This window comes from Microcaecilia unicolor, chromosome 10 (assembly GCF_901765095.1).
Source record: "Microcaecilia unicolor chromosome 10, aMicUni1.1, whole genome shotgun sequence".
NCBI lineage: Eukaryota > Metazoa > Chordata > Amphibia > Gymnophiona > Siphonopidae > Microcaecilia > Microcaecilia unicolor.
This window is the reverse complement of record NC_044040.1, coordinates 40,142,337-40,169,485: the sequence shown is the minus strand read 5'-3', so window position 1 is coordinate 40,169,485 and position 27,149 is coordinate 40,142,337. Positions and strand designations below refer to the sequence as shown.

General features: G+C 41.6%; 1 protein-coding gene across 1 annotated transcript in view; it reads left to right on the top strand.

The window, feature by feature from the left end:
- CELSR1 (cadherin EGF LAG seven-pass G-type receptor 1) overlaps window positions 1-27,149 on the top strand; it is a 329,426-nt gene that overhangs the window by 266,842 nt on the left and 35,435 nt on the right. Inside the window, 4 exon segments of the mRNA XM_030217205.1 lie at window positions 119-286; window positions 2,577-2,703; window positions 14,945-15,145; window positions 23,781-23,955. Of these exon segments, the coding sequence (XP_030073065.1) occupies window positions 119-286; window positions 2,577-2,703; window positions 14,945-15,145; window positions 23,781-23,955 (671 nt within the window).

Below are 27,149 nucleotides of genomic sequence, written 5' to 3'. Positions count from 1 at the left end.
ATAAAAATATTTTTTTCAGATTGAGTTTTAATGATAATTTTAATCCATTAAGTAAATAAAAGAAGAATGACAGTAATAACTAAATAGCTTCTCTCTTTCCCTGATGCTTTGTTCTCAGAGTGCCTAATCGCCCCATCATTAACACTCCTATAGTGAGTACCACAGTTTACAGTGAAGGGGACCCATTTGCAAGCCCACTGGAGAATCCTATTACCCTGGAGTATACCCTTTTGGAGACAGAGGAGAGGACCAAACCTGTTTGTGTTTTCTGGAACCATTCCATTGCGTGAGTTTGGCAGCATATTTTACACCACTGTGCCAAAATAGGACATTTGGGGTGGCTGCTGTTAGCATTCTTTTCTTTTAAAGGAAAACTTCCTGGTACTCATTAACAAATAATTTAGTAGGGATGTGCATTCTCCGAAATCACGTGGGATGTATCCCCAGTTTCCAGGTTGTTTCTTGTCGGTTTTAACTTGAAAGAAAAGTGGGGGGGGAAACCTGACATTTCATTGTTTTTTCTGTTTCACCAATAGTGTAATACGGCTTAACTAGTACCACCCTTTGAACTGCAATAAAAAAATATCATATAAAGACAGATAAAGTAAGGAAGGAGAGCGTGGATCTAGATAGAGACAGAGGGAGAGACAATGAAGAACAAGAGCAGCAGTAGCCTATCATATTTATGAAATCCAGCAGAGATGAAGAAATAGTAATGGTGATCTGGCCCCGTGGTTCAGCAGCAGCATACTTGTGTTACACATCTGTCTGGCAGGTCATTGGGATTCAGGTTTTCCACTTGGGTCCCAGAAGAGAGATATGTGCTACTGCAAGGATGACTTTTCAAGCCAAAGAACAGTGCTGAAGGGCTCAGTTGTGGATGAAATACTGAAAAAAGCAGCGCTGCTCGGACAGCTGTCCTGGGGTTTCACTTTCTTTTTTTTGTTTTCATATCATCTGTTCTGGGTTGTTTGTAAAGTGGACCATCAAGTTAAAATAAAGAAGTCCTTCTCTTCCCCAAAATAAAGTAAAACTGCTGTTCTGAATGCCAGTCATCCAAATCAGAGTGGAGGAGTGGCCTAGTGGTTAGGGTGGTGGACTTTGGTCCTGGGGAACTGAGTTCGATTCCCACTTCAGGCACAGGCAGCTCCTTGTGACTCTGGGCAAGTCACTTAACCCTCTATTGCCCCATGTAAGCAGCATTGAGCCTGCCATGAGTGGGAAAGCGCGGGGTACAAATGTAACAAAAATAAAAAAAAATAAAAATAAGTGTTATTGTGTTTTCATAGTGGTTTTAGTGACAGTGCAAGAAGATAAACTGTATCATTAACTATGTGACGGGGCGGAAGGATGCTTTTAAATTCTGAAATTTTAAATTCACTTTTAAAGCTGATCAAAGTGGCTCCTTATCCAGTCAGCTGAAAATCTCTTCTTCTTTACACATGAAATTTTAGACTCGTGTGAATAGCGAGTTCCTTATCTTCTGCTACTGTTAAAAAAAAAACATTCTGTACCAGCTGCAGCACAGCAGACACGACATCTCCAAGGGCTTCATGGTAGTGATTTGCTGCCATTGCTGTTCTGCTAACACAGAGTTTCTCAGTGCTTTTTGTTATAAGTCAACCAGCACAATGCAAGGAGCTCCCAAAAATATCAGATGCAAAATCCTATATAATAATTTGCACCTCCAACGTTCTACATCTGGATGCCTGGGTTCGTAACACAACCCATTGGTCTGCCCTCGCATCAGAATGTGATGACATCAGAGGGCGGATTAATGAGATGGAAGGGAACCCAGCACCAGCCAGTCACAGAACATTGAAGGTGAGGATTCAATCGCGGGAGAATCGCCCCACCCCCTCCTTCCCCCCATGTCCTGCGAGTTCCAGGCCCGCCCCCTCCTCTCCCCTCCAAGTTCCATGCCCCCCTCTCCTCCCCTCCGAGTTCCATGCCCCCCTCTCCTCCGAGTTCCAGACACCCACGCCTGGGGGGCTGACAAAGTTGCAGTTATGCATGTAACTGTGCATAGTCAGTATTCTTTAAACTCAGCCTTCAGAATCTATAGCGCATAACTGCAAGGGGATGTGCACATGGGAGGGGCGAGTCAGGAGCATTCACAAAAGATGTGTGCCATGTTACAGAATAGCAGAGATTTGTGTCCAACTTGTGCGCCAGGATTTGCACCAGGTTTCAGTTGGCAAAAGTCCTCGCACCCAAAGTTGAACGCACAATTCGGCGCTCAACGCTACTGTATAGAGTTTTATCCCTGCTTTAAATGTAAAATTTTACTTGTACGCGGACAATATCTTATTGTTGATTCCACTGAATGATAATCCTGACCTAAATTAAATAAAGAGAAAGGATAGTTCTTGTTCAGCATTGGTAGATCTCTTGCTTATAATTTAAAGTAGGGGGTGTTGTAAGGTACATTCTGCTTGGTACTCTACCTGTGCCATGTGGCTATCTTCTTTATTCTGTGTGAAATGGTGTTTGGCAAGTAGAAGCTGCACTTTGGCCATATCTTCTCATCGTGACGGTTTCTTTACTGTGTTGAATCTTATTTTTTTAACCAACAGGATCCGGGGGATGGGAGGTTGGTCCTCCAAAGGCTGTGAGCTCATTTCTAGAAACCAAAGTCACATCAGTTGCCAGTGTAACCATATGACAAGTTTTGCTGTCCTGATGGATATTTCAAAGAGAGAGGTGAGTTGCCATGCATTGACATGCAGAATATTTCCTGAGATTCCAAGACTAAAACAAAATTGTATTGCAAATCCTCTAAGTTGGTGTACCATTTGTGTCTGGTATATTCCCATACTTCTTGATAATTATGCCAGTTGCAAAATGTCCATAACAGTGGCCTTAGGTCAAGGGTTCCCAACCCAGTCCTTGAGACACACCTTGGCAGTCAGGTTTTCAGGATACCCACAATGACTATGCACAAGATAAATTTGCATGCACTACCTCCATTGTTTGCAGATTGCTCTCATGCATATTATTGTAGGTATCCTAAAAACCTGACTGGCTAGGTGTGTCCCTGGGACTGGGTTCCACAACCCCTGCTTAGATTGACCAAATTCATAGTTGTGTCCTGAGACAGCAACATATTGTACTCACAAATGTAAAAGGATATGAACTGAGACAATACAGTGGAGACTAGAGGAGGTTTGTTCTTAGGGTTACTTATTTTTAGCCCATTTCAAAATTTTGAACAGTGCTTTTAACTTTGTTGTGGGCATCTGTCTTGGCCTAGGAGCTGTCCGGATCAAAGTGCTGAACAGGAGTAAAATACCTTGTGGAGTGGAGTGGAGGAGTGGCCTGATGCTTAGTGCAGTTGCCTGAGAACCAGGGGAACTGGGTTCGATTTCCACTACAGCTCCTTGTGACTATGGGCAAGTCACTTTAACCCTCCATTGCCCCAGGTACAAAATAAGTACCTGTATATAATAGGTAAACACACTTTGTAACCACAGAAAGGCAGTATATCGAATCCCTCCCCCTTTCCTCTTAATGAGCTGTAGATAACTGTAAGGAAAGCAATGTACCCATCCCCTGCTTTCCAGAAGCAGATTTTTTCAAGATTGTGGGGAGTGTTTGCAAATTTCATGCTATAATTTTAAATTCTGTGGCGACTTTATGCACATTTTCATATATATGCATACGTTGTAATTTTTTTAAATGTTTTATAAAAATATCATTTTCCTTTTTATGTCAGACCAGTCAAGTGGGTAAAGTCCCGGTGCAAGCAGATTGAATCATACTGGAAAAAAGAGTTCAGAACTGAGTTCACTCCTCATAGAAACATACTCAAAAACCATCACGTATCCAGCTAAATATGAACATGTAAAATACAGCATATAAATAATGTCTAAGGGTGCTCATTACTTACATTGTGCATAGGTGGCACACATGAATATATCACAGTTCCTATTCGTGAAAAAAACCAAGCAAACCAGTGAATGTGCACAGCTATACAATTAGGGATGCAGACTGGCAATAGTATATATCTAGAGGGGGAAATTAAAAGCACGCTTCCCTCTAGAGCTAACGGAATCAGGATGAAATCTAAAACAATTATCACAAAAAGCTATTGAATGTTGCAGCAAATACTAAAACTCCTAAAATATACAGATTAAAAACATCAAGGTCATACAAAATTTACTTTGACAGGCTTGCTGCAATTACTCCAGAGTTTCTCTAATGAAACAGGCAAGTTTGGTAGCAGCAGATTTATGTCTTATGTAAAAGTCAAATGTCACTAATTTTAGGAGAGCTTAAAAGAAATCATGATTTCAAATCACTCTAATTGGAAACCTCTTAAGAAGCCATAAGTAAACTATAAAATTGTTCAAAGCATATTCAGAATATGATAAATGCACTTAAAAAATCCAATTTGAATTCCCATGGCATCGTTTTACACAAACATTTTGAAGTGCTTGAAATGGAAAGGGGAACCAGCGCCCTCCTAGAAACTCTAAAAATCACTGCAAACCACTGTAAAAAAAAAAAAAAAACTTTTTAATCTAAAATTAATATGCGTGCCAGCAGTCATTTCCATTGACGTGCTGATGATGTCATCAGAATCAGAGCCAGCCGGAACACCTCCAAAATGATCAAAATAATAAAAAAACATATCCGGGGAGATTCTGTATATTGCGCCTAAAAAAATCCATGTGGAAAACAATTCTGCCTAAGCATATTCTATAAGCGGAGCCTAGATTTATGCGCGGTATATAGAATACGCTTAGTTGATATCCCATTGCCTAAAACTATGTGCGTCCATTTACATCAGTGAAAACATGGCATAAATCCTGGTGCATAGATTTAGATGCACTGAGCCATATTCTGTAACTACACACGTAAATTCTGGAATGCCCACAAAATGCCCTTTTCTCCACCCTTAGCCATGCCCCTTTTTGCATGTGCGCGTTAAAATTTAGGTGCTTTGCACTACAGAATACGCCTAGTGATTTGTGCGTGTAAATTCTAATTATTGTCAGTTAGTGTTCATTACTTAAGTGCTGTTAACACTGATTGGCTTTTTAAGCCAATTAAGTTACATGCACTGATGAAGGAATTTAAAGGGTATGCTGGCAGGGAGAGAAAAATGTTGGAAGAGGCAGAAAGGGAATTGTAAATAGAGGAAAGGCTGGGTAATGGGGATATGTACTGATAATGGAGCTATGGGAGAGGAGCAGAAGCAGGCTTTGAGGGTGGGAAAAGCATGGGCTGTGTGGGGGAAGGTTGTTTTCAGAAGGAGATATGATCTGGGAGAGTGAAAGAAGAGCAGGCATGTAGACACAAGGTGCAGAGAGAAGAAGAGCTGAAAAAATGGTGAGTAGTGTGAGACTGGGAATAGAGCAGCTGAGGGAAATGGGGGTCATGGTGGAGAGAACAGACATGGCAGTGAGAAAAGGGTGAGAAGTGGAGGAGGGAGTAAGACTTGAAGGAAGTGAGATTAGAGAAGCTGTAGAGAGAAACCATGGAGAGATAAATATACATAAAGGAGAGAGAAATTATGATGACACGGGAGGAAGACTGGAAGAGAATCCTTAAAAGAAGGAAGATGAAGACAGAGAGAAAACCAAGAACAAGTAGAAACAGAGGACTGAAATTATTGTTAATATTTTTTTATTGAACAAACAAGACAAAGCAGAATACAAAGCTGAGAAACAGTTGAACATGAGTAACCCCCAACACACACACCCTCCCTCCCTCCCATCCTCCCCCTAGTAAAGAAGCTAGCTCAGTAATTAGCCTAAAAACACAAACGGGACATAATCTGAGCCTCTGAAGTCTTGTTTTTCCTCCATTTTATCTAGTTAACTACTACTACTCAGGGGCGTAGCTACGGGTGGGCCTGGATGGGCCCAGGCCCACCCAATTTAGCCTCAGGCCCGCCCAGAAGCAGATCCTTGCCGTGACCGTCTCCCACCCCTGCCGCAGCGCTTCATTTAATGTTGTCGGCGCTGCTGTTAGTTTCCTACCCCCCGCGGCGGCGCTTTACACTTTACCCGACGGCAACGCTACAGATGCAGCGCTGACGTTCGACGTCCTGCTCCGGGGCCTTCCGCGTCCCGCCTCCGTAACAGGAACTTACATCAGCGTGGAAGGCCCCGGAGCAGGACGTCGAACGTCAGCGCTGCATCTGTAGCGTTGCCGTCGGGTAAAGTGTAAAGCGCCGCCGCGGGGGTGGGAAACTGTAACAGCAGTGCCGACAACAACATTAAATGAAGTGCTGCGGCAGGGGTGGGAGAGGGTGAGGAAGTCAGTGGGGTGCTGCGTGCTGGCCCAATAAGGGGAGGCAGGGAGGGGAGGGAACAGAAGGGTGCTGGACTTGCAAGGGTTGGAGGGAAGGGAAGAGGTTTTTGATTTGCAGAGGGGAGGTTGGAAGGAAGGGGAGAGGTTTTGGGAATTTGCAGAGGGGAGGTTGGAGGGAAGGGAGAGAAGTTTTGGGATTTGCAGAGGGGAAGTTGGAGGGAAGGGGAGAGGTTTTGGGATTTGCAGAGGGGAGATTGGAGGAAAGGGCGAGGTTTTGGATATATAGGGGGGGTGGAAGGAAGGGGAGAGGTGCTGGATATGCAGGGGGGTGGAGGGAAAGGGGAGAAGTGCTGGATATGCAGAGGGTTGAAGTGAAGGGGAGAGGTGCTGGACATGTATGGGAGTTGGATGAAAGGGAAAGAGGTGCTGAACATGTAGGGGGGCTGGATGAAAGGGAGAGATGCTGGATGTGTGTGTGGGGGGGGGGGGCTGAAGGAGAGGTGCTGGATATGCAGATGATGATATGCAGAGGGAAGGGAGAGAGATGCAGGGAGTAAGAGCCAGATGCATAAGGGGAAGGAAAGAGAGGAAGAGAAGCTGGTTGGGGGGTGGGGATCAGAGAGGAGAGGGACACATTGGTGTGGAGGAGGGAGAAAGGGGACATAGGGAAGTATACAGATAAAGAAGGGAGATGATGGGTATTAGGTGGGAGCATGGGGACAGGGACACAAATGTGAGATGCTGTATGGAGATGGCACATGGGCACAGAGGGGTAATGCCTGACCAAGGGGGGGGGGATATAGAATAGAGATAAAATGCTGGACACTGGAGAGGGGGGTATATGGACACGTGGGGGGGGGAGATACCAGACAAGGGAGAGAATAGGAACGCAGAAGGAATATGCTGGGCATGGGGTGCATAGGTGCACAGAGGAATGATGATGGATGAGGGGATATGAACACAGGGGAGATACTGAACAAGGAAATATAGGAAAACAGAGATGGGAGATGGATGATGGACATGAAGAAAGAAGAAATGTCAAATAGGAGACCCTGGCAAGTGAGTTAAGAGAAGACAGAGGGAAGCAGAAACCAGAGACTGGGACCAATATGATTTGAGAAAAAATGACCAGACAACAAAAAGGTATAAAAAAATATTTTATTTTCAATGTTGTGAATATAATATGTTGGATTTGGAATGTACATCTTGCCAAAGTTGATGGTAAACATGGCTGGGGTCCACGACAGAAATCTAGGAAAGGACCCCAAAGTCCATTACCAGGCTGCTCCTTCAGCTTCCAGCATGCAGGCTTTCTCTGGCCAAGGAACCAAGCACAATTGCCCTAGTTGCATCCCCTAACACCATCCCTGGCATGTGCCATCTTTATATTTTGCACAGGAGCAAGTGCCTTTCTTTCTTGTTTCTCTGGTGGTGTACTACATGCAAGGTCTAGTTTCTTGGGGTTTCCGTTTAATTTATATTTCTAGAGTTTGTGGTCACTTATTCTGTATTTGGCATTTGTGTCTTGTGTGTGTGACTGAGGTATTCTGTTAGCATGAAGTTTCCATGTAGCATTCTGTAGTAATTTGGCTTGTTCAGCTTTCCTGATAAATGTATTTGTATTTTAGGGCCCTACTATAATATTTAAGGCACTTCTTTTTCATAGGTAGGATCTTTGTTTTTGGAAGTTAGTGTTGGCATGGTAGATTTGCTCTAGGTTCTGAGTGACTTTTGTTTTATAGATTTGTTTAAAGTTAATTTATAATATGTCTGTAATTGAGATTACACTAGAAAACAAAATTTCTTTATATGATGAGTTTTATGGAGAATTGTCCTTGCTGTGCTCTGTATCCATTGTTGGTGGACGGCCAGGAGGTTCTCTGGATGCAGAATGTGTTTGGCTTCAATACCATATATGTGTTGGAGGACCATGGCTCAGTGGGGCTGAATAGTGCAGTCTATTGTACTTCCCTTAGCTCTCAATTGGCCTGCAGCCACTGAAGCCTGCACTGCAACCCTCATTGAAGTTATGGGGAGTGGGGTAGGGACAGAGCATGGGTGCATCAGGTTTGCTGTTTTTTTCTTTTTCAAAAAAGTTGGCAACTCTAGTGCCCACCCATCCAACCTGTTGGCCCACCCAAAAATTGCCTTCTGGCTACGCCACTGCTACTACTACTACTATTAAACATTTCTATAGTGCTACTAGACTTACGCCGCGCTGTACAAATTAACATGAAAAGACAGTGCCTGCTCAACAGAGCTTACAATCTAAATTGGACAGACGAACAGACAGCTAGGGGTGGGGAAATTGCAGTGGTAGGGGTGATAAGTGAGGGTGTTGAGTAAGAGAGTCATGGTTAGGAGTCGAAAGCAGTAGCAGAGAGGTGGGCTTTAAGCCTAGACTTGAAGACAGCCAGAGACTGAGCCTGACGTACTGGCTCAGGGAGTCTATTCCAGGCATAGGGAGCAGCGAGATAGAAGGAACGGAGCCGGGAGTTAGCAGTGGGGGAGAAGGGGGACGACAGGAGACATTTACCCAGCGAACCTGTCAATTAGAACTTAGCATTTACTGTGATTACTTACACTATTTGAAAAATGATTGTATCAGCATTGTAAGCAATCAGCCTTATTAGATAGATAATTTAAGCATGCAAATCACATAATATGCATGGGTGGGTCTAACATTTACGCGCATAACTTATAGAATACTGTAAGTTAGACGCATTGATGCCGACATGCTAGTGTTCTATAAGCATACTTAAGCTTGTGTCTTTATAGAATAGGCTCACAGTCCATGTGAAGTGGACGGCTGAATTGTGGCACCCAGATATATAGAATTGCCCCCTTTATACCGAAGTATGATATTGGTAAGTATTTTGCACACAGGGAAGAATTCAACTATTATTTCCTGGCAGCTTGCTGCAGTTCGTTTTAAGCATTCGTGTGGTGTGAAAATATTTAAAAGGTAAAAATACAACTCTAAATAAATAACTGTGATTCATAAGCCCCAGGCATCATCAAGCTGGTTAGAGCAGGAGTGCAAAGACAGTGACCATGACCTTGAGCTTCCCTGCACTGTTGAGCTTTGGGGGTAGAAGCATCAGTGCACAAAAGGTATTGAAGCTGGAGTAATAGTAACAATCTCTGCAAGAGATCAAACAAAGCGCTGCATGCTTAACTTGAAAACCAGTGCAGGAATGCAAATGTTGTCATCATGTCTTGTGTTCAATTGTTTGTTTTGTGTTAAGACAGTTCTGAAGTTGTTGTTGTTATTCTGCTGTGACATGAAAAAATCTTCAGCATTCTGTTTCAGCACAGCAGATGAGGTCAGGAAAGTTCATAGTTAATTCTTAGAGTAGGGTTTCAATGGCTGAAAGTGCTAATTAGAAGCTGTTCTAACAGTAGCAGCATTGTGGGACAGGGGATTTACAGGCTTAACGAGAAAGTCTGACCACTACGGAATTCATGAGCTGCTGAAGTGCTTCTTTGGCACTACCACAGTGAAACTGAGCTTGGCAAAACCATAAAATTTATCTGCTGTAGTTCATATAAACTATCTTCTCAAATCTGCCCACGCTCTGTAGGGTGACAGTATTTTTATTGCACACACTCATACAGGAGATTTGTATAGCAATAAATTACCACGGTTTCTCCACACATATGTAGTTCTAAATACATTCAGACAGAAAAAGAACAAACTAGCTGAGCATAAAACTCTTACCATGAGTATCTGCATATTTTATTTTAGGTTGTTATGATTAGTACAATTGTGACACATTGTTAATTTTATTTGTAAATAATGTTATAATAATAAGCATTATTATGCCTGCCAGATGCTCTTGGCTGAATTTGACACTAAATATCGAGACCTTTCCAAGAACCTAAGGAAGAGGAATCCTTGCAGGATGTAGGCAGTTCCAAGCAGTGTAGCCTTCTGTAGTTGACAGATGCTGATTTGTCAACGCTCAGTATGTTTGGATGATGTTCCAGGTCTTTTGATATTGCTCTAAGGACACCACAACTGCAGATTTTTGCCAGGGTTCTTTAACTTCAGTCAGGTCTTGATATTTCTTGATGATCTTCAATTGTCTCTTCAGCATGGCTCTCTCCTGGTATTGCTGCATCTATAATCAACGCTTTTTCTTTTCAACCACAGTGATATTGGGTGTATTGTACGGCAAGTTAGTCTGTGTCCTGATGTCCCAGAGAATTTTGGCTTGTTCGTTTTTTATCACGGTTTTGATTTTGTGGTTCTACCAATTTCTGGTTACAGGCAAGCAATACTTTTAGCAGATATTCCAGTCTATCATAGCGACTACTTTGTTGTGTCTTTTATTGTAGTTACAATCACACACTGTGCACAATATTATATATACTCTTATAGTGTTAACACGATCAATATTCCCCAGATTTTTTCTGTTTTAAGGGTTTTAGATTTCTTCATTAGGAGGGAAAAAGACCTCAGAAGCCTACCGTGCTCAGTGCTGCAGCACAGACAGTTTTTAGCACTAAAATAGGTGCACAGCTCAATCATTGGTCAAAAAACTTCCATTTTTTGTACTTTTGGGATAGGAGGTAGTGTTCTATTGTGGATCAAAAACTGGTTAAAAGGTATAAAACAGAGAGTAGGGTTTAATGGTCAGTATTCTCAATGGAGAAGGGTAGTTAATGGGGTTCCCCAGGGGTCTGTGCTGGGACTGCTGCTTTTTAACATATTTATAAATGACCTAGAGATGGAAGTAACTAGTGAGGTAATTAAATTTGCTGATGACACAAAGTTATTCAAAGTCGTTAAATCGAGGGAGGATTGTGAAAAATTACAAGAGGACCTTGCGAGACTGGGCGTCTGGGTGTCTAAATGGCAGATGACGTTTAATGCAAGCAAGTGCAAAGTGATGCATGTGGGAAAGAGGAACCCGAATTATAGCTACGTTATGCAAGGTTCCATGTTAGGAGTCACGGACCAAGAAAGGGATCTAGGTGTCGTCGTTGATGATAACTTGAAACCTTCTACTCAATGTGCTGCTGCAGCTAAGAAAGCAAATAGAATGTTAGGTATTATTAGGAAAGGAAAAAAAATGAGGTAGTTATAATGCCTTTGTATTGCTCCATGGTGCGACCGCACCTCAAATATTGTGTTCAATTCTGGTCGCCACATCTCATAAAAGATATAGTAGAATTCAAAAAGGTGCAGAGAAGGGCGATGAAAATGGTAGCGGGGATGGGACGACTTCCCTATGAGGAAAGGCTAAAGTGGCTGGGGCTCTTCAGCTTGGAGAAAAGGCGGCTGAGGGGAGATATGATAAAGGTCTATAAAATAATGAAAGGAGTTGAACGAGTAGATGTGAAGCGTCTGTTTACGCTTTCCAAAAATACTAGGACTAGGGGGCATGCAATGAAGCTACCATGTAGTAAATTTAAAACAAACTGGAGAAAATGTTTCTTCACTCAACATGTAATTAAACTCTGGAATTAGTTGCCAGAGAATGTGGTAAAGGCAGTTAGCTTAGTGGAGTTTAAAAAAGGTTTGGACGGCTTCCTAAAGGTAAAGTCCATAGACCATTATAAAGTGGACTTGGGAAGGAGTGGCCTAGTGGTTAGGGTGGTGGACTTTGGTCCTGAGGAACTGAGTTCGATTCCCGGCTCAGGCAGCTCCTTGTGACTGTGGGCAAGTCACTTAACCCTCCATTGCCCGCCGCATAGAGCCTGCCATGAGTGGGAAAGCGCGGGGTACAAATGTAACAAAAATAAAAAATAAATAAAATAAAATGTTTTGTACTTTTTTGGGATCTTGCTGGGTATTTGTTACCTTGCTGGATTGGCCACTGTTGGAAACAGGATGCTGGGCTCGATGGACCTTTGGTCTTTTCCAGTATGGCAATACTTATGTACTTATGTAGGTGTTCCACCGTCTGTTTGGCTTTTTTATACAGATGACACTTGCTGTTGTTGGATGTTTTATCAATTTTAGCCATTATTCCATTTGTTGCTGTGCTGCCATAAGTCCTTTGGTTTCTTTCTTCATAGTCCCTTTCTTCATTTTAGATTTATCGACTTTTCCTTTAGTGGCACAAAGTGGTTTATTGTGTCACTTTTCTCTTTGATTTCTTGCTTGTTCTTATTTGTAGACCTGTGTGGTTTCTTTGGTCTTAAGTAAACCTTGTTGATTTAGGGGTCCTTTTACTAAGGCGCACACTAAATAAGATGCCTATAGGAATATTAGTGTCTTAGCATTTAGCACTCACTAAATCCATTAGCATGTCTTAGTAAAAGGACCCTTAAGTAATTTTAGTTTATCATCTTAACTAATGTTAATATAGGTTATAAATAGATACTTTTTTTTTTACTGTAGTTTTTGAAAGAAAGCCGCTCCTTCAGGTCAGGAATGAGCAAAACATCCAATATCAGAATATATAAGCGAAACATGAAAGAATTCCAATGACGGTCTCATGGGGGAAGGTAGGGGTGGGAGAGGATAAGAAACAGGGAGAGATTGCTGGGTGATCGAATGGTGACAAGGCAATGTAATTTTATGGCTTATATTGTGATTGGATACCTAGATATCTGATCAGACTTCTTTTGCTGGTGTCAAAATATTTCATCATCTTAACTTCAAAGGTCTTACTTTCCTGGATTGTTCTGAAATGTCCTTTTAGTATGCTGACATCATGTTATATCTGTTATTTGAATATTCTTCCATTCTGTCTATTATGGTATTGTTTGTATTGTACTGACATCATATTTCCAAATTTACCTCGTTTATTGCATTTATGTTTTTATTTGGTTTTTACAATTGTTGCGATGTTAACAAGATTGTAAGTTTTATGTTAAACTGTACCTGCTATACACCACTTGGTTGAATCTGTTCATAAAAGTAGTTAATAAATCCCAATCAATAAATAAATTAAAATATTCTGAACGTAAAGCCATTAGTGCAGTGCATTGGTCTTGCAAAGTGCTCTTCCACAGAGGTGTCACCCTGGTTAACTTTGTGGTGTTTAATGTGGTGTCTGTGTGACTTGATTTCTTTTCTTTAGCATCTGTCCCATTTTTCCAGTGTAGTACCCTTCTTCAAATTTTCTGCATCGAGGCCCTGATGCTCAAAAGTAAACATGAGTGTTAGTTGCCATTACTGCCACACTAGCACCCGCATTTGCTTGTGCAAAATGTTGACACCTGGAGCGTGGGAACAAACGAGCACTCAGACGAACAATGCAAGTAGCATGTTAATGTAGTCAAGCTCATGTTAATGAGGTCATTTTGTATTCCTCCCCAGTGCTCAGAAAAGGGTGCCTGAAACAAAAATGCCTTACCACTGCAAAAAACAAAACACCAGGTCGTAGCAGGTGTTGGAAGAGAAGATTTCTCATGCTTCTCATGAATCTTTCTGCAAAATCTGCTGTTTTGATTGCTTTTGGAAACAGAAGGAAGCCCGTGCAAGCCCTTAAGTGCTGGTCATGAGAAATTGCAGACCCCAGCGAAAGCACACATTGACGTCTGTTTTCTGTATCTAAATTTAAAGCGTCCATGCTAAAAAAAATAATTTTAATGCGTAAAGTGAATACACACACTGGCGTCTATTTCCTGCATCTAAATATAAACATCCAAGTTAAAAAAAAAAAATTTAAACACTTATATTTAGGCCACAGAAAACGGACACCAATGTGTGTTTCACATTTGGGTTTTACAAGGCGCATACACACAGCAGCCAGGCTTACCGTGGAACTCTTCTGCGCATGTGCCAAGCACAATCCTCCTACCGAACTCCTTAATGCTCAATGCAGTGAGAGCACCTACATTTGCATCTCAGTGTCAAGCATTAGGGTGTTATGCTCTGTTCCGGCAGTATTTTTATGGTGCCATTCGGAACAGCACCGGAGTTTTGAGCATCGGGGTCTGAAAGGTATACACCAGTGGTTCTCAGACCTGTCCCTGGAGACCATCAGCTTGTTGGGTTTTCAACATATTCCTGATGAATATGCATGAGAGAGAGAGCTCCTTATAATGGAGGTGACGGGTATGCAGGTCTGTCTCATGCGCATTCATTAGGAATATTCTGAAAACCTGACTGTCCACAAGAATAGGTTTGAGAACCACTGATGATTACTACATTTGAGGAAGTGCATGAATTGCAAGCCTCAGTTTAGGAATCTAATTTTGGCTGTATTGGTCAGTATTCAGAGATACAGTGGAAGACTTGTTTACCTTTATGTCCGATATTCAGCATTGTAAGCATTATTTGGAAAGGTAGAGAATAGATCTAATAACAGAAATATGTACCTGTAATATACTAATTATTGTTTTACTAGGAAAAAATGCCCGTTTCTGAGCGGAATGAAATGGGCGCTAGCAAGGGGCCCCCTCCCTCCGTCCCTCGAAGCTACTTGCCTTGTTCGCTGTGGGCCGTTTCGGCCCTCGAGTGTCAATAGGTCCGCCCTCGACGTCATGACGTTTTGACGCGTCATGATGTTTTGACGCGAGGGCGGTGCAGACACTCCAGGGCACACCGGATATCTCGGGCGCCTCAACTTCCGTGGAGGCTTCAGAACGTTGGGGTTGCCTTTTATATATATAGATTATGCCTCCATAGTTTTAGTCTGTTGGTAATTTGTTTTGTTTTGATGTTAGAAAGAGTTACGATCCTGGTATAGCACACTGACATTTATATCTCGCTTGTCTACAGAATGGTGAAGTGCTGCCACTGAAGATTGTCACCTACACTACTGTCTCGGTTTCACTGGTGGCCTTGCTAGTGACATTTGTCTTACTGGTTCTGATCCGATCCCTGCGCTCAAACCTACACAGCATCCACAAAAACCTAGTGGCGGCCCTCTTCTTTTCTGAACTTATCTTCCTCATCGGCATCAACCAGACGGAGAATCCGGTAAGAAGTGAAGCATTTGTTCACTGAAAGAAAAGATAACATTTTCATTTCATTGAATAACCACTTACAGAATGCATTCCTGAGAACCAAATAGGTCTACCCAAAGCAGTATATATAGGGCTTCTGATTTAGGTTTTAACTGATAAACACAAAACATCCCTGATGTGAAAAAATTTGAAATAAATGTATGTTGAGTACACTTCAGAAAAACACTTCCTCTAGTACTCTCTCACTCCTCCCCATGTTTGTCCTGTATTGTCCACTCAGTTTTTTGCCTTTTACTGCATTTGATTTCTAAGTGACACAAACATACATATTTGATTACACTAGTAAATTTACCCAACAATAGAACCCATGGAGTTAAAACACCAATAAGTTTGTCAATATGTTCATACAAAACAAAGAAATCCATATAGTCTTTCATATTAATGTGCATATCTTTCTATTTGCAAATAAACATTTAAAGTTTAAAAACACCAATGAACACTGATTTCTTCATACCCTCCAACAACCCCTAATTAGCAGGAAAATAAATACCTAAATTTATTATTCATAAGTACCTAAGAACAGAAGCCCTAAGTATACATAATATTTATTTACTTAACAATACTTATAACCCGCCTATCCAGCCATCTGAGCGGGGTACAACAAACACACATAATAATAATGATTAAAACAAAAACAATAATACCAAACAATTTCAATACAACCCCACCCACTCAAGATCCACCAAAAGCCTTAGCAAATAAAAAAGCCTTCAGCAGTTTTCTAAACAATCCATAAGACGACAGTTGCGTCAGTGCATCCGGAGGAGCATTCCACTATCGTGGACCAATAACTGAAAAAACCCTAGCCTGAATCGTCTGCAACCGAACCTCAAGCACAGAGGGAACATCCAACAACATCTGATTTTGAGAACGTAGCTGCCGACCAGGATGATAGAACTGTGATCTTTACTTCAATTCAAAAGGAGCATTATCATGCAACTCTTGAAACACCAGTATCAACATTTTAAACTCAATGCGCCACTAAATCAGCAACCAATGTAATTCCTGCAATTGGGGAGAAATATGATCAAACCTGCTAGTCTTAATAATCAACCGTGCAGCAGGATTCTGCACTATTTGCAAAGCCTTTCTACGTAACACGTGGTAAACCGCACAACAAAGCATTTCAACACAAACATCCTTTCAACACAAGCCCAGAGCGGTGCTAGGTCTATGATCTGACTGAGTCAAATGTGTAATCCATGTCCTCTTCCAGTTAGAGAAGATGTGAAAGCCTACAAAATATTTTTAGAAGTCACAAAAAGTGTGGCGAGGAGCTACCATTTATCTCCCGAGGCCAGATGTGAAAAAATAGAAATAAAATTCCTTTGAATTTTTGAGAATGATGCCTGAAATGCATTTCAAGACATGCTTTTAAAATATTATTGTTACCTACTCATTATTCTCTCAAAATGCTTGCTAATAACTGTAATAAGAAGAAAGATAATGGAAAATATTAGATAACTAGTAAAAAAGGCCCATTTCGGTATGAAAGGAAATGGGCGCTAGCAAGGTTTTCCTCCCCCCCCCCCCCTTGCGCTCTCCCTCTGTCCCCCCCAAGTCCCATGGCCCCCTTTCCTCCCCTCCGTTTTCCCTGGCTTCCTCCCTCCGTCACTCTCCACTCTGTTCTCCCTCCGAGTTGCAGGCCCCCTCCCTCCCTCCCTCTGTCATTCTCCTTCGCTCTGTCCTCCCTCCGAGTGCCAGTCCCCCCCCCCCCTAAAATCGCCAACCCCCCTCTCCCCCTCTCTTACCGGTGTCCTGTCAGCAACATTGAAGAGCGAACAGATTCAGCGAGTCTACTGCCTTTCCTTCTCTTCGCTCTGACTCTGGTCCCGCCCTCATTTCCTGTTTGCGCAAGGGCGGGACCAGAGTCAGAGCGAAGAGAAGGGAAAGCAAGCATACTTGAAGGAATGTATGACGCCAGTATTATCTACCGCACGTAGCAGACCACATCCGAGGGAGCCACGGTCCCAGGCAGCGTCAGAACGTTGGAGGTGAGAATTATTATATAAGGATTACAATCTCAATCCTGAGCAAAGTATTGTGGTTGCTATTAGAGGGCTCAGGAAATGTTTCTTCTTTGTTTTCAATCTAGGTAATCCTGCCTCAGGAAAACTGTACCTAATTTCAGATTATAAATTACCTTTAATTTTCTACAGTGCTGATAGTTTTTATTTTCAGATCAACTCCCTAATTTCAACTGCCAAAATCTCAGACATGTTCAGATCTGAGGTTGCAGCAGCTTGCACATCAATCGCTAACACTAGATATATTTGCAGTAACTGTTTAGTACACTTATGAAATGCCTTAGTTTTGTATTAGTTTAGTAAAAAATCTTCTGTGCTAACTGTGCTGTACATAGTTCATTTTGATTCTTGAAAACAGTAAGACTAAACATTATAAACATTTAAACATTTGGGCTAGTATTTAAAAGAAAAGTGTAACTTGACTGTGTATTTTTTTTTTTTTTATATAGAGATGGTATTGAACCAAATACCTGAATGGCCATATATTTCTGGACTGGGGTAGGGGAGGTTCCATTTTATGCAATGAGACCTAGTTACTAATAACTGAGGTTAACGGTAAAGTAACACATTTTAACGGTAGTGTACCTTAATAACTCCCCCCTCCCCTTTAATTTAGCTTGACAAAACTAAACAAGTAGTACATATATTCATTGCCTCGTCTGTATAGGTAACATCACTCGATATATGGATATTACGGTCAATGTGCTGGCGCCAGTGCTTAACTTAGAATGGTTACCATACCAACTAAAATTGGCCCATTAAGCACATTTCAGATTTTATCAAAATTTCCTTTATTTTTCTAATCGTATCAAAATATCTGAAAATTTTACATCTCTAGGCAGAACATACAAATTTCAATCAGATTGCGGTAGAGTATTCCAGAATTTACAGCTGTATGATTCTATGCATGTAAAGTCCATTACAAATTGCTTCTTTGCTGCCCTTCTGATTTAATGGTTCACTGACCACAATGCACCTTCTGAATTCATGCCAAACAATAAATAATCTGCCTCAGACAGTGTTTACCTTCCATAACTGTTTCCACACTGCAGTCTTTGTTCTCTTGTTCTAAATTGTTTTTGCCAAATCATTGGTAATCTGTAACAGATTTCTCTTTATACCTTGTAATCAGTAATTTGTAACTGATTCCTCTCCCTTCCCGTGCATATAATCCATTCTGCAGTTTTGCAAAAGTAGGTTTGCAGTGCTTCTGTGCAGCAAGTTTTCCTAGCAGGACACTCTGTATACATTGTGTGCATGTCAAGTAAGTATTCATGCACACAACTGCAGTGACAGACTGCCCAACAGGTCATGCACTGGTACACCTGAGAAAGGGGAAGAATGTTGGCGCCCATACTGTTCAAATGTGGTTGGCTCTTGGCCTACTCTCAGCAGTTTCTGTAAAGCTAACAATACAGTTTCAGGGAGAGGTACTAATCCCCCAGGAATTACTCATTGACAGAAATGATTTATTATCCCTCTACCTCCTCTTAGAACAAAAAGACCAGAAGCTTGAGTTTTAATTCATATCTGAAACAAGAGTAGGAGAAAAATAGAGAGGTATCAGAAAGAATTACTTTTACGATAAGGAAAATAAATGTCTTCTGCATTGTATGTTCCTCTTAACCTGAAATGCTCATAAAATAAAAGGTGTGTGTAAACAAAGATTTTTTTTCCTGAAGTCATGCTTTCAGGAATGATGAACCCAAATACATAGAAAAATGTAGGCAGATAAAGACCATACAGCCAATCTAGTCTGCCCATCTACTCTCCCAATCACTCCCTTAGAGATCCTATGTATTTGTCCCACACTCTCTTGCATTCAGATATTGTTTTTTGTCTCCACCACTTCCACCTGGAGGCCATTCCATGAATTCACCATCCTTTCCATGAAGAAGTATTTCCTAGGCTATTTCTGAGTGTATCCCTTTTCATCTTCATCCTATGTCCCCTCGTTCAAGAGCTTCCTTTCAATTGAAAGAGACTCACCTCCCGTGCATTTATGCTGCATAGGTATTTAAATGCCTCTCTCCCATCTCCTACCTTTCTTCCAAAGAATATGTATTGAGATCTTTAAGTCATTGCTTCCCTGGGCATTAGTGAATGTAGCACAATACTTATTAAAAAAATAAATGAATAAATAATAGAGGGGGTAATTGCTAGTACACCCTGTTCAAGTGCAAAGTCCACCAGTACTTTGCATCCACAGAGTTTGTACAGATTTTCAAAATGAAAGGGCAAATAGACCCACAAGTATTCTGGCAACCGATATATGACAACGAATGGACAACACGAATGGATCCATACACTATCTCAATCACTGGGAGAATAGATGCAGAAGCGTATTAAACGAAATAACACTTCTAAAGACAAGAATATCAAGAAGGCAAAACTCGATACCATGGTTCAATGACGAATTAAAAAACTCAAAACACAAACCAGGAAAATTGAACGAGCATGGAAAAAAATAAAAGATGAATATACACTCAATGCATGGAAACAAGTACACAGAAAATACACATATGCAATAAGACAAGCCAAGAGGTCCTACTACAAAACTAACATAGGACTGGATTACAAAGACCTGAAGAAACTATTTCAACTCGTAAATAAATTTCTAGACGCCACCCCTATCACCACTACCAACACAGATATCCCATCCGCAGACAAACTTGCTAACTACTTTAATGAAAAAATAATAAAATTATGCAATACACTTCCTCAGCACAACACCAACATCAAAAACTTCAATGACCTGGACCTAATCCCTGATGGATACCCAGCTGACCGTATCTGGTCAACGTTTACCCCCACCCCCCCCTCACCACTGAATCAGTTACACAAGCGACTCATAGGTTTGCCAACACCCATTGCAAACTGGATATATGCCCCAGTCACCTACTCAAATCTGCCCCCGGCTGTTTCATAGCAGACCTCACATCCCACCTAAACTTCATGTTACAACAAGGTCTCTTCCCCAAGGAATATGGCAACATCCTACTCACCCCAATTCCAATTCCCAAAAGACACTGAGAAAAACACAAACGATCTCACCAATTATCGCCCAGTTGTGTCTATCCCATTAGTAGTCAAACTGATGGAAAGCTTGGTGACCAAACAGATTACGGAATATGTGGACAAGTTCTCATTACTACACGACTCTCAATCAAAATTCCACCCCCACCATAGCACTGAAACTGTCCTAGTCACAGTCTTGGCCAAATTCAAGCAGGAAATAGCCACAGGTAAAAGTATACTTCTCCAATTCGACATGTCAAGCGCATTCAACATGGTAAACCACAATATACTAATAAGACTCCTTAGCCACTTTGGGATTGATGGAAATGTACTTAACTGGATCAAGGGTTTCCTAACCACCAAAACATACCAAGTAAAATCAAACTCAAACATCTCACCACCGTGGAAAGCAGCCTGCAGAGTACCTCAAGGATCACCACTATCACCAATACTCTTCAACATAATGATGATCCCACTGGCAAAGTCCCTATCCAATCGAGGCCTCAACCCGTTCATCTATGCAGATGACGTTACAATCTACATCCCCTTCAGACATAACTTAACAGAAATAACCAATGAAATCAATGATGGCCTGCATTGGCTCCCAATCAAAGAACGGATGATCATCTTCAAAATCTGCACTTTGGTCCAGAAAATAATGTACAGCGTAGTCCCAGGATACATGACAGATCTCATAGATCTACCAACCAGAAATAGAATCGGATCATCACGATCATACCTAAACCTACATTACCCAAATTGTAAAAGACTTAAATACAAAACAACTTACGCATCTTTCTTCTCCTACATAAGCGCACAACTGTGGAATGGACTCCCAAAAGCCGTGAAAACAATCCATGACCACCTAAACTTCAGGAAATCACTAAAAACCAACCTCTTCAAAAAGGTTTACCCTACTGACCCATCGTAAATCCCCACACCCAGCAACACAGCAAAACCAATGACTGTACTGGACAACATACAATGTTCACTCCCTTTGACCCTCATAGTGCCTGTTACACATCTACCTCATTCAACCACAATATAACCTTGTATTTGTTATCAACTGACTTGGCGAACGCCTTGACGGTACTATGTAAGCCACATTGAGCCTGTAAATAGGTGGGAAAATGTGGGGTACAAATGTAACAAATAAATAAAGTATATTCATAGTTTCCCTTGGAAAATTACCACACTGCAAAGTATCCACAAACATTTACACCTACTTTTCTGTGCATATGATGCACATTACCAGTATTTTCCTCCCCCGTCCTAAACACTTCCTTAAGAATGCTGCCATTGCCTCCTAGTACAACTAAAAGTACATCCATTTAGGAACGCTACCTGTAATTTTAGCCAGGTTAAAGATGAGCAGCCCTCGCTGGTAAATGTTTTTGAAAATAGACTTTTGGAGATCAGCACATCAGTACCTGCATAAAAATGTCACTTGAAAATTGTCCTCTGTGAATACAAATAAAAATATGTGCATAGTATGACAGTGTGCGTACTTTTACTTGGGCCAAAAAGGGTGGGGTTAAGAGGTGCCTAGGAACTTCATTTTCAAATCCGTGAGAATTTTTACCCCGCATAGTTTGGGATTTTTAAAGTGCACAGATAGGCTGCTGTATTTCCTACAGTCCCTTAAATTTTCAAAGAGAATGTCCACAAGCACCATAGATAATATGAAAATTACCCCTAAGGGGAAAGACTGCTGCATATTTGTAATCTGCTAATTTTAGCAGATTTGAAGAATGTAAGAAGACGGCCAATTGTCTAGTACAGACGATCGATCTTATGTAAATTATCTAAAGCTTTTGATTTTGTAGTCCAACCATATGTTAACTATGATTCCCTAACATTGGGCATTCAGGGCTGGCCTAGGCGAGTCTTCAGTCATGCACTCCCCCCCCCTCCATTTGTGGTTCGAAGCCCCTGCCCATGCTATAGTCCTGTATCTGACATCCTAGGAAAATCTTTACCATATGCTCCCTCTTCCCCCCTCCCTTTCATTTATGGCTCAAGGCCTTTAGCCTCTGCTCACTCCATAGTCCAGCATCTCCCTTCACAATAGTTCAGCATCTTTCCTTCCCTTCCTTACCCCATCCCTCCCCGTAGTCCAGCAACTTAGAACAGAGTCAACAGGAGAGGATGTACCTGCCCAGCCTAGCTGGTGAAAGGAAGCTGTGATCTGACTTAATCTCAGCAGAAAAGACCATAGCTTATTTGGACTAGTGGAGCAGGAAGCAACAACCTGCTCAGGTTTGGCAGGGGAATACGCATCTCAGGGTTGACAGGAATGATAGAAACACTTTGATGCAAACATAATTATCTACCATATTGGTAATAATATATGTCACATTGCTTTCTGTTCAGGCCAGTGTGATACACATAGTAGAGATGCTTCTATTTTAATATAACTTTTTCAAAAATATAACATATATGGCCCTCAAAGGAGAGGAATTCAAGCCATTGCACAATTAAAAGTGTGGTTGGGATACATGAATATTATATTCTGAGGCAAGTTGCAGTCTTGGGCCACTGCCAAAGAAAATAATTGCTGGCTGGTTAATAGAGGGAGGAAAGTGGGGAATAATGAGGTTGCAACAATAATGAATGCCTATGGCACTTCAACTTCAGACCCTCTCCCTTCAGTCGTAAGTAATAATGTTTGGAACTGGGACGGGAAGCTCAGAAAATGAGCCAGGCCAATATTAGTCATCCAGTGATAGAAACAATGGTGTGCCCATAAGTGTTCTAAACAGGTTATTTGCAAGGTAAAGTACCTGGAAGAAACTAGCAGCTGAATATCTACTACTACTACTACTTGACATTTCTAGAGCGCTACTAGGGTTACACAGCACTGTACAGTTTAACAAAAAGGACAGTCCCTGCTCAAAGGAGCTTGCAATCTAAAGGACGAAATGACAAGTTGGTGCAGTCTATATTTCTTGAATAGAGGTGTAGTGCTTAGGTGCCAAAGGCAACATTGAAGAGGTGGGCTTTGAGCAAGGATTTGAAGATGGGCAGGGAGGGGGCCTGGCATGTGGGCTCAGGGAGTTTATTCCAAGCATGGGGTGAGGCGAGGCAGAAAGGGCGGAGCCTGGAGTTGGCGGTGGTGGAGAAGGGTACTGAAAGGAGGGATTTGTCTTGAGAGCGGAGGTTACGGGTAGGAACGCAAGGGGAGATGAGGCTAGAGAGGTAAGGAGGGGCTGCAGGTCGAGTGCATTTGTAGGTTAGTAGGAGAAGCTTGAACTGTATGCGGTACCTGATCGGAAGCCAGTGAAGTGATTTGAGGAGAGGGGTGATGTGAGTATATCGGTCCAGGCGGAATATCTAGTGTTCAGAAATTGTTTGCAAAAATGAGTTCAGAAATAGCAGACCAAAGGAAGATGTAACATACTGATGATTATAATTCTATGTTTATTGCAAGCCAGGGTGGTTCATATCTTCTTTGGAGAAAAAAAAATACTGGAATCTCATAGCGGCATTGATCTTGTGATATGCAACTCGGCAGTTTTCATTATGTGCTGTTGTCTCCTCCAGTTTGTGTGCACAGTGATAGCCATCCTCCTGCATTATTTCTACATGAGCACCTTTGCCTGGATGTTCGTGGAAGGGCTTCACATCTACCGCATGCTGACAGAAATGAGGAACATCAACTCCGGCCATATGCGGTTCTACTATGTTGTTGGCTGGGGGATCCCCGCCGTTATAACAGGTGAGCTGCTGCAAACTAAGGCGCCAAGCACCTCGAATGCTCCCTTTCTTTTTCTCTCTTAAGCAACAGCAATCCACACTGCGCACACTGTTTTTCTCCCTATGAAACATGATTTCATTTTCTAACATAGTGGTTAGGGTGGTGGACTTTGGTACTGAGGAACTGAGTTCGATTCCCACTTCAGGCACAGGCAGCTCCTTGTGACTCTGGGCAAGTCACTTAACCCTCCATTGCCCCATGTAAGCCGCATTGAGCCTGCCATGAGTGGGAAAGCGCAGGGTACAAATGTAACATTCTACATGGAATGTTGCTACTATTGGAGATTCTACATGGAATGTTGCTATTCCACTAGCAACATTCCATGTAGAAGGCTGCGCAGGCTTCTGTTTCTGTGAGTCTGTACGTGCAGGACGTCAGACTCACAGAAGCAGAAGCCTGCGCGGCCACATTGGTGATCTGCAAGGGCCGACTTCTACATGGAATGTTGCTAGTGGAATAGCAACATTCCATGTAGAATCTCAAATAGTAGCAACAGTGGAGGAGTGGCCTAGTGGTTGGGTGGTGGACTTTGGTCCTGAGGAACTGAGTTCGATTCCCACTTCAGGCACAGGCAGCTCCTTGTGACTCTGGGCAAGTCACTTAACCCTCCATTGCCCCATGTAAGCCGCATTGAGCCTGCCATGAGTGGGAAAGCGCGGGGTACAAATGTAACAAAAAATAAAAATAACATATTTGGGGCCCTATTTACTAAAGTGCACTAGCTTTTTCAGCACGTACTAAAAATTAGTGCACGCTAACTATGTAGACACCCATCAGAATATTATGGGCACCTACACGGTTTGCTTGTGTTTGGAATTTCTTGAGCATGTTTTATGCTTTCATTTTACTTTGAACAGATAAACATTTTATACACAAAGGAGCTGAGAATTTACTGAATTTCTCTGTGGTTTTGTACTTTTTATTCAGCTCTGTGTACTTGTTAGAATAGATGATGCATTTAATGTCCTCACTCAGATTCTTTCTGGAAACTATTTGAAAGTTGAGTATAGCACTACAGTAAGATTGGGGTTAAAAGTGAGTCCTTTGCTCAGTAAAACTTGAGGTGGCCCAAGGTGCACATGTGTTTTATTTATTTTTGACATTTATACTCCGCATTATCCCGAACATACTCAAGTTCAATGTAGCTAGAGTAAATAAACAACAAAGCCATAAACAAAATATCAGATATAGACCATTGATGGCCAGTTGCAATCTAAGGTACTCCATCAATGGATGGAAACCTCTCAAAGAGGAGAGTTTTCAGTCTTTTTACGAAATACCAAGTAATCAGGCTGACCCTTGATTGCCATTGGCAGTGAATTCTACTACTTAGCACCCTGATATCTAAAGTCAGCGGAGTGAACTGACTTATAATGCACTCTCTTGCAGTCTGGAAGATGAAGTCTAAGGTAGTCCCTTGAACCAGGGATTATATTGCGTAGGGGAATACTTATTAAGGGCTGCGTATAATCCGGTGTCATGCATATAATCTGGTGTCATGCAATATAATATATGAAAGACAAAACACGTAATTTAAAAAATAATCCTGGCTTTAACTGGCAACTAGTGCAGCTTGCATAATAATGGAGTGGCTCTATCAAAACACAATACCTTGAGGACAAGTATTTTGGGCCATTTGTAGTCTTTTTAGGACACCATCCTTACATCTAGCATAGTTGGAATTGCAGTAATCAAACTGAGTTAAAACGAAAGATTGAACTACCAGTCTAAAGATGTCTGGCAAAAAATATGATCTGATTCTTAGCTTCCAAAGAGACCTGATGGATTTTTTCACTACTGAGGAAACCTGAGGTTCGAATATGAGGTGACTGTCTATTAATACAGCCAGTACCCTAAGCGTAGAGTCTAGGGGGTACGACACGTCAATAGTAAAATTATTATATGCAGTACAGTTTGATATGGAAATGCTCTTTATAAACAGGTAAGAATAGTGGGAGATCCCGGAGGAAAATGTCTTTTTCTCAGCATTATGCAGATCTGTATTACAATGAGAGTCAGTTGTTAGAAATTACAGTAGATGGCTGGCTTGATGTCCATAACGTGCAGTGCTCTGCAAAAGAAACAGGTTTTGCTTTTGGTTCCTGGGATGATTAGGGATACTATAGAAGCAACATGCATAGCTGCAATCATTGCTCACTGGTGATACCTACTGACTAGAGCTAGAAAACCCATTCTGGTTTCTGGAAGGAGCGAGCCGTGGTCTGCAACTCATTGTAATGGCTCAGCTACGAAAAGATGTTCTTAAATAATAGCTGCAACTAGAGAAGAGTGATTTTGTAATTGGTGATATTGCGTTTATTGTAGTTCTTTTTCTTTGGGCTAAGTTTTAATGAGACCATACTGATCCTTGGCTCTTCCAGCAGTTAATTTGCTCAATTTAGAAGCATTTGGTAGAGGTAGTAGAGCTTGCTTGTTATCTAGCCCTGAAGCTATGTGCTGCAATAGAGTTACATGTAGTTTTAAGGTGAATTACAGGGTCTTCCTGGATTGTAATTGATATGCTTGTGACAGATTGAAGGCAGAATCAGTCAGCAATTTGTGTGGCAATCAAATCCAGTGCCCTGCTAGCCTCAGGGGGATTGAAGTAGACTACCATGCTGTAACTGGAATAGCAAGTTGAAACTCATTTTTGGCTCTTAGTTCAGAAGTCAGCATTGGTTTTCAGTAGGGAGAAAGTGTGCAACTACAGAGCTGGAGCTTGGGGTAACTCCCACCCTGCTTGCTTGTTTGTTTAAGGTGTGGATAGCAGGTTCTACTTCTCATATACTGCAAACAGGTTTGGTTGTCAGGTTGGCCGCGTTATGTAAATTAATCTTGGATCAAATGTAGGCAAATGTATCTCCTGGATAGTCATAGTGGAAATCTCAAAAAAAAAAACAGGTCTGTTTCTGGGCACCTGCGGACCACAGTTTGTCATCTCTAGCTTAAAGCAATTCAGGTTATGTTGTAATTTGCTCAGTTTTCTCTGTAGCAAAAGGCAGGCTACGAAAGCCGGAATTCTTTTGGGTGAAACCCTTAAACAAGCAGAACTTGAACAGTTTAGCTATATTGACCCAAAGTATGAGCCCTTGCTGTGCAAGTATTTCCTGAGGAGCAAGTTTGTAGCCTTTTCACCTCCTTTCATGCACTACTAA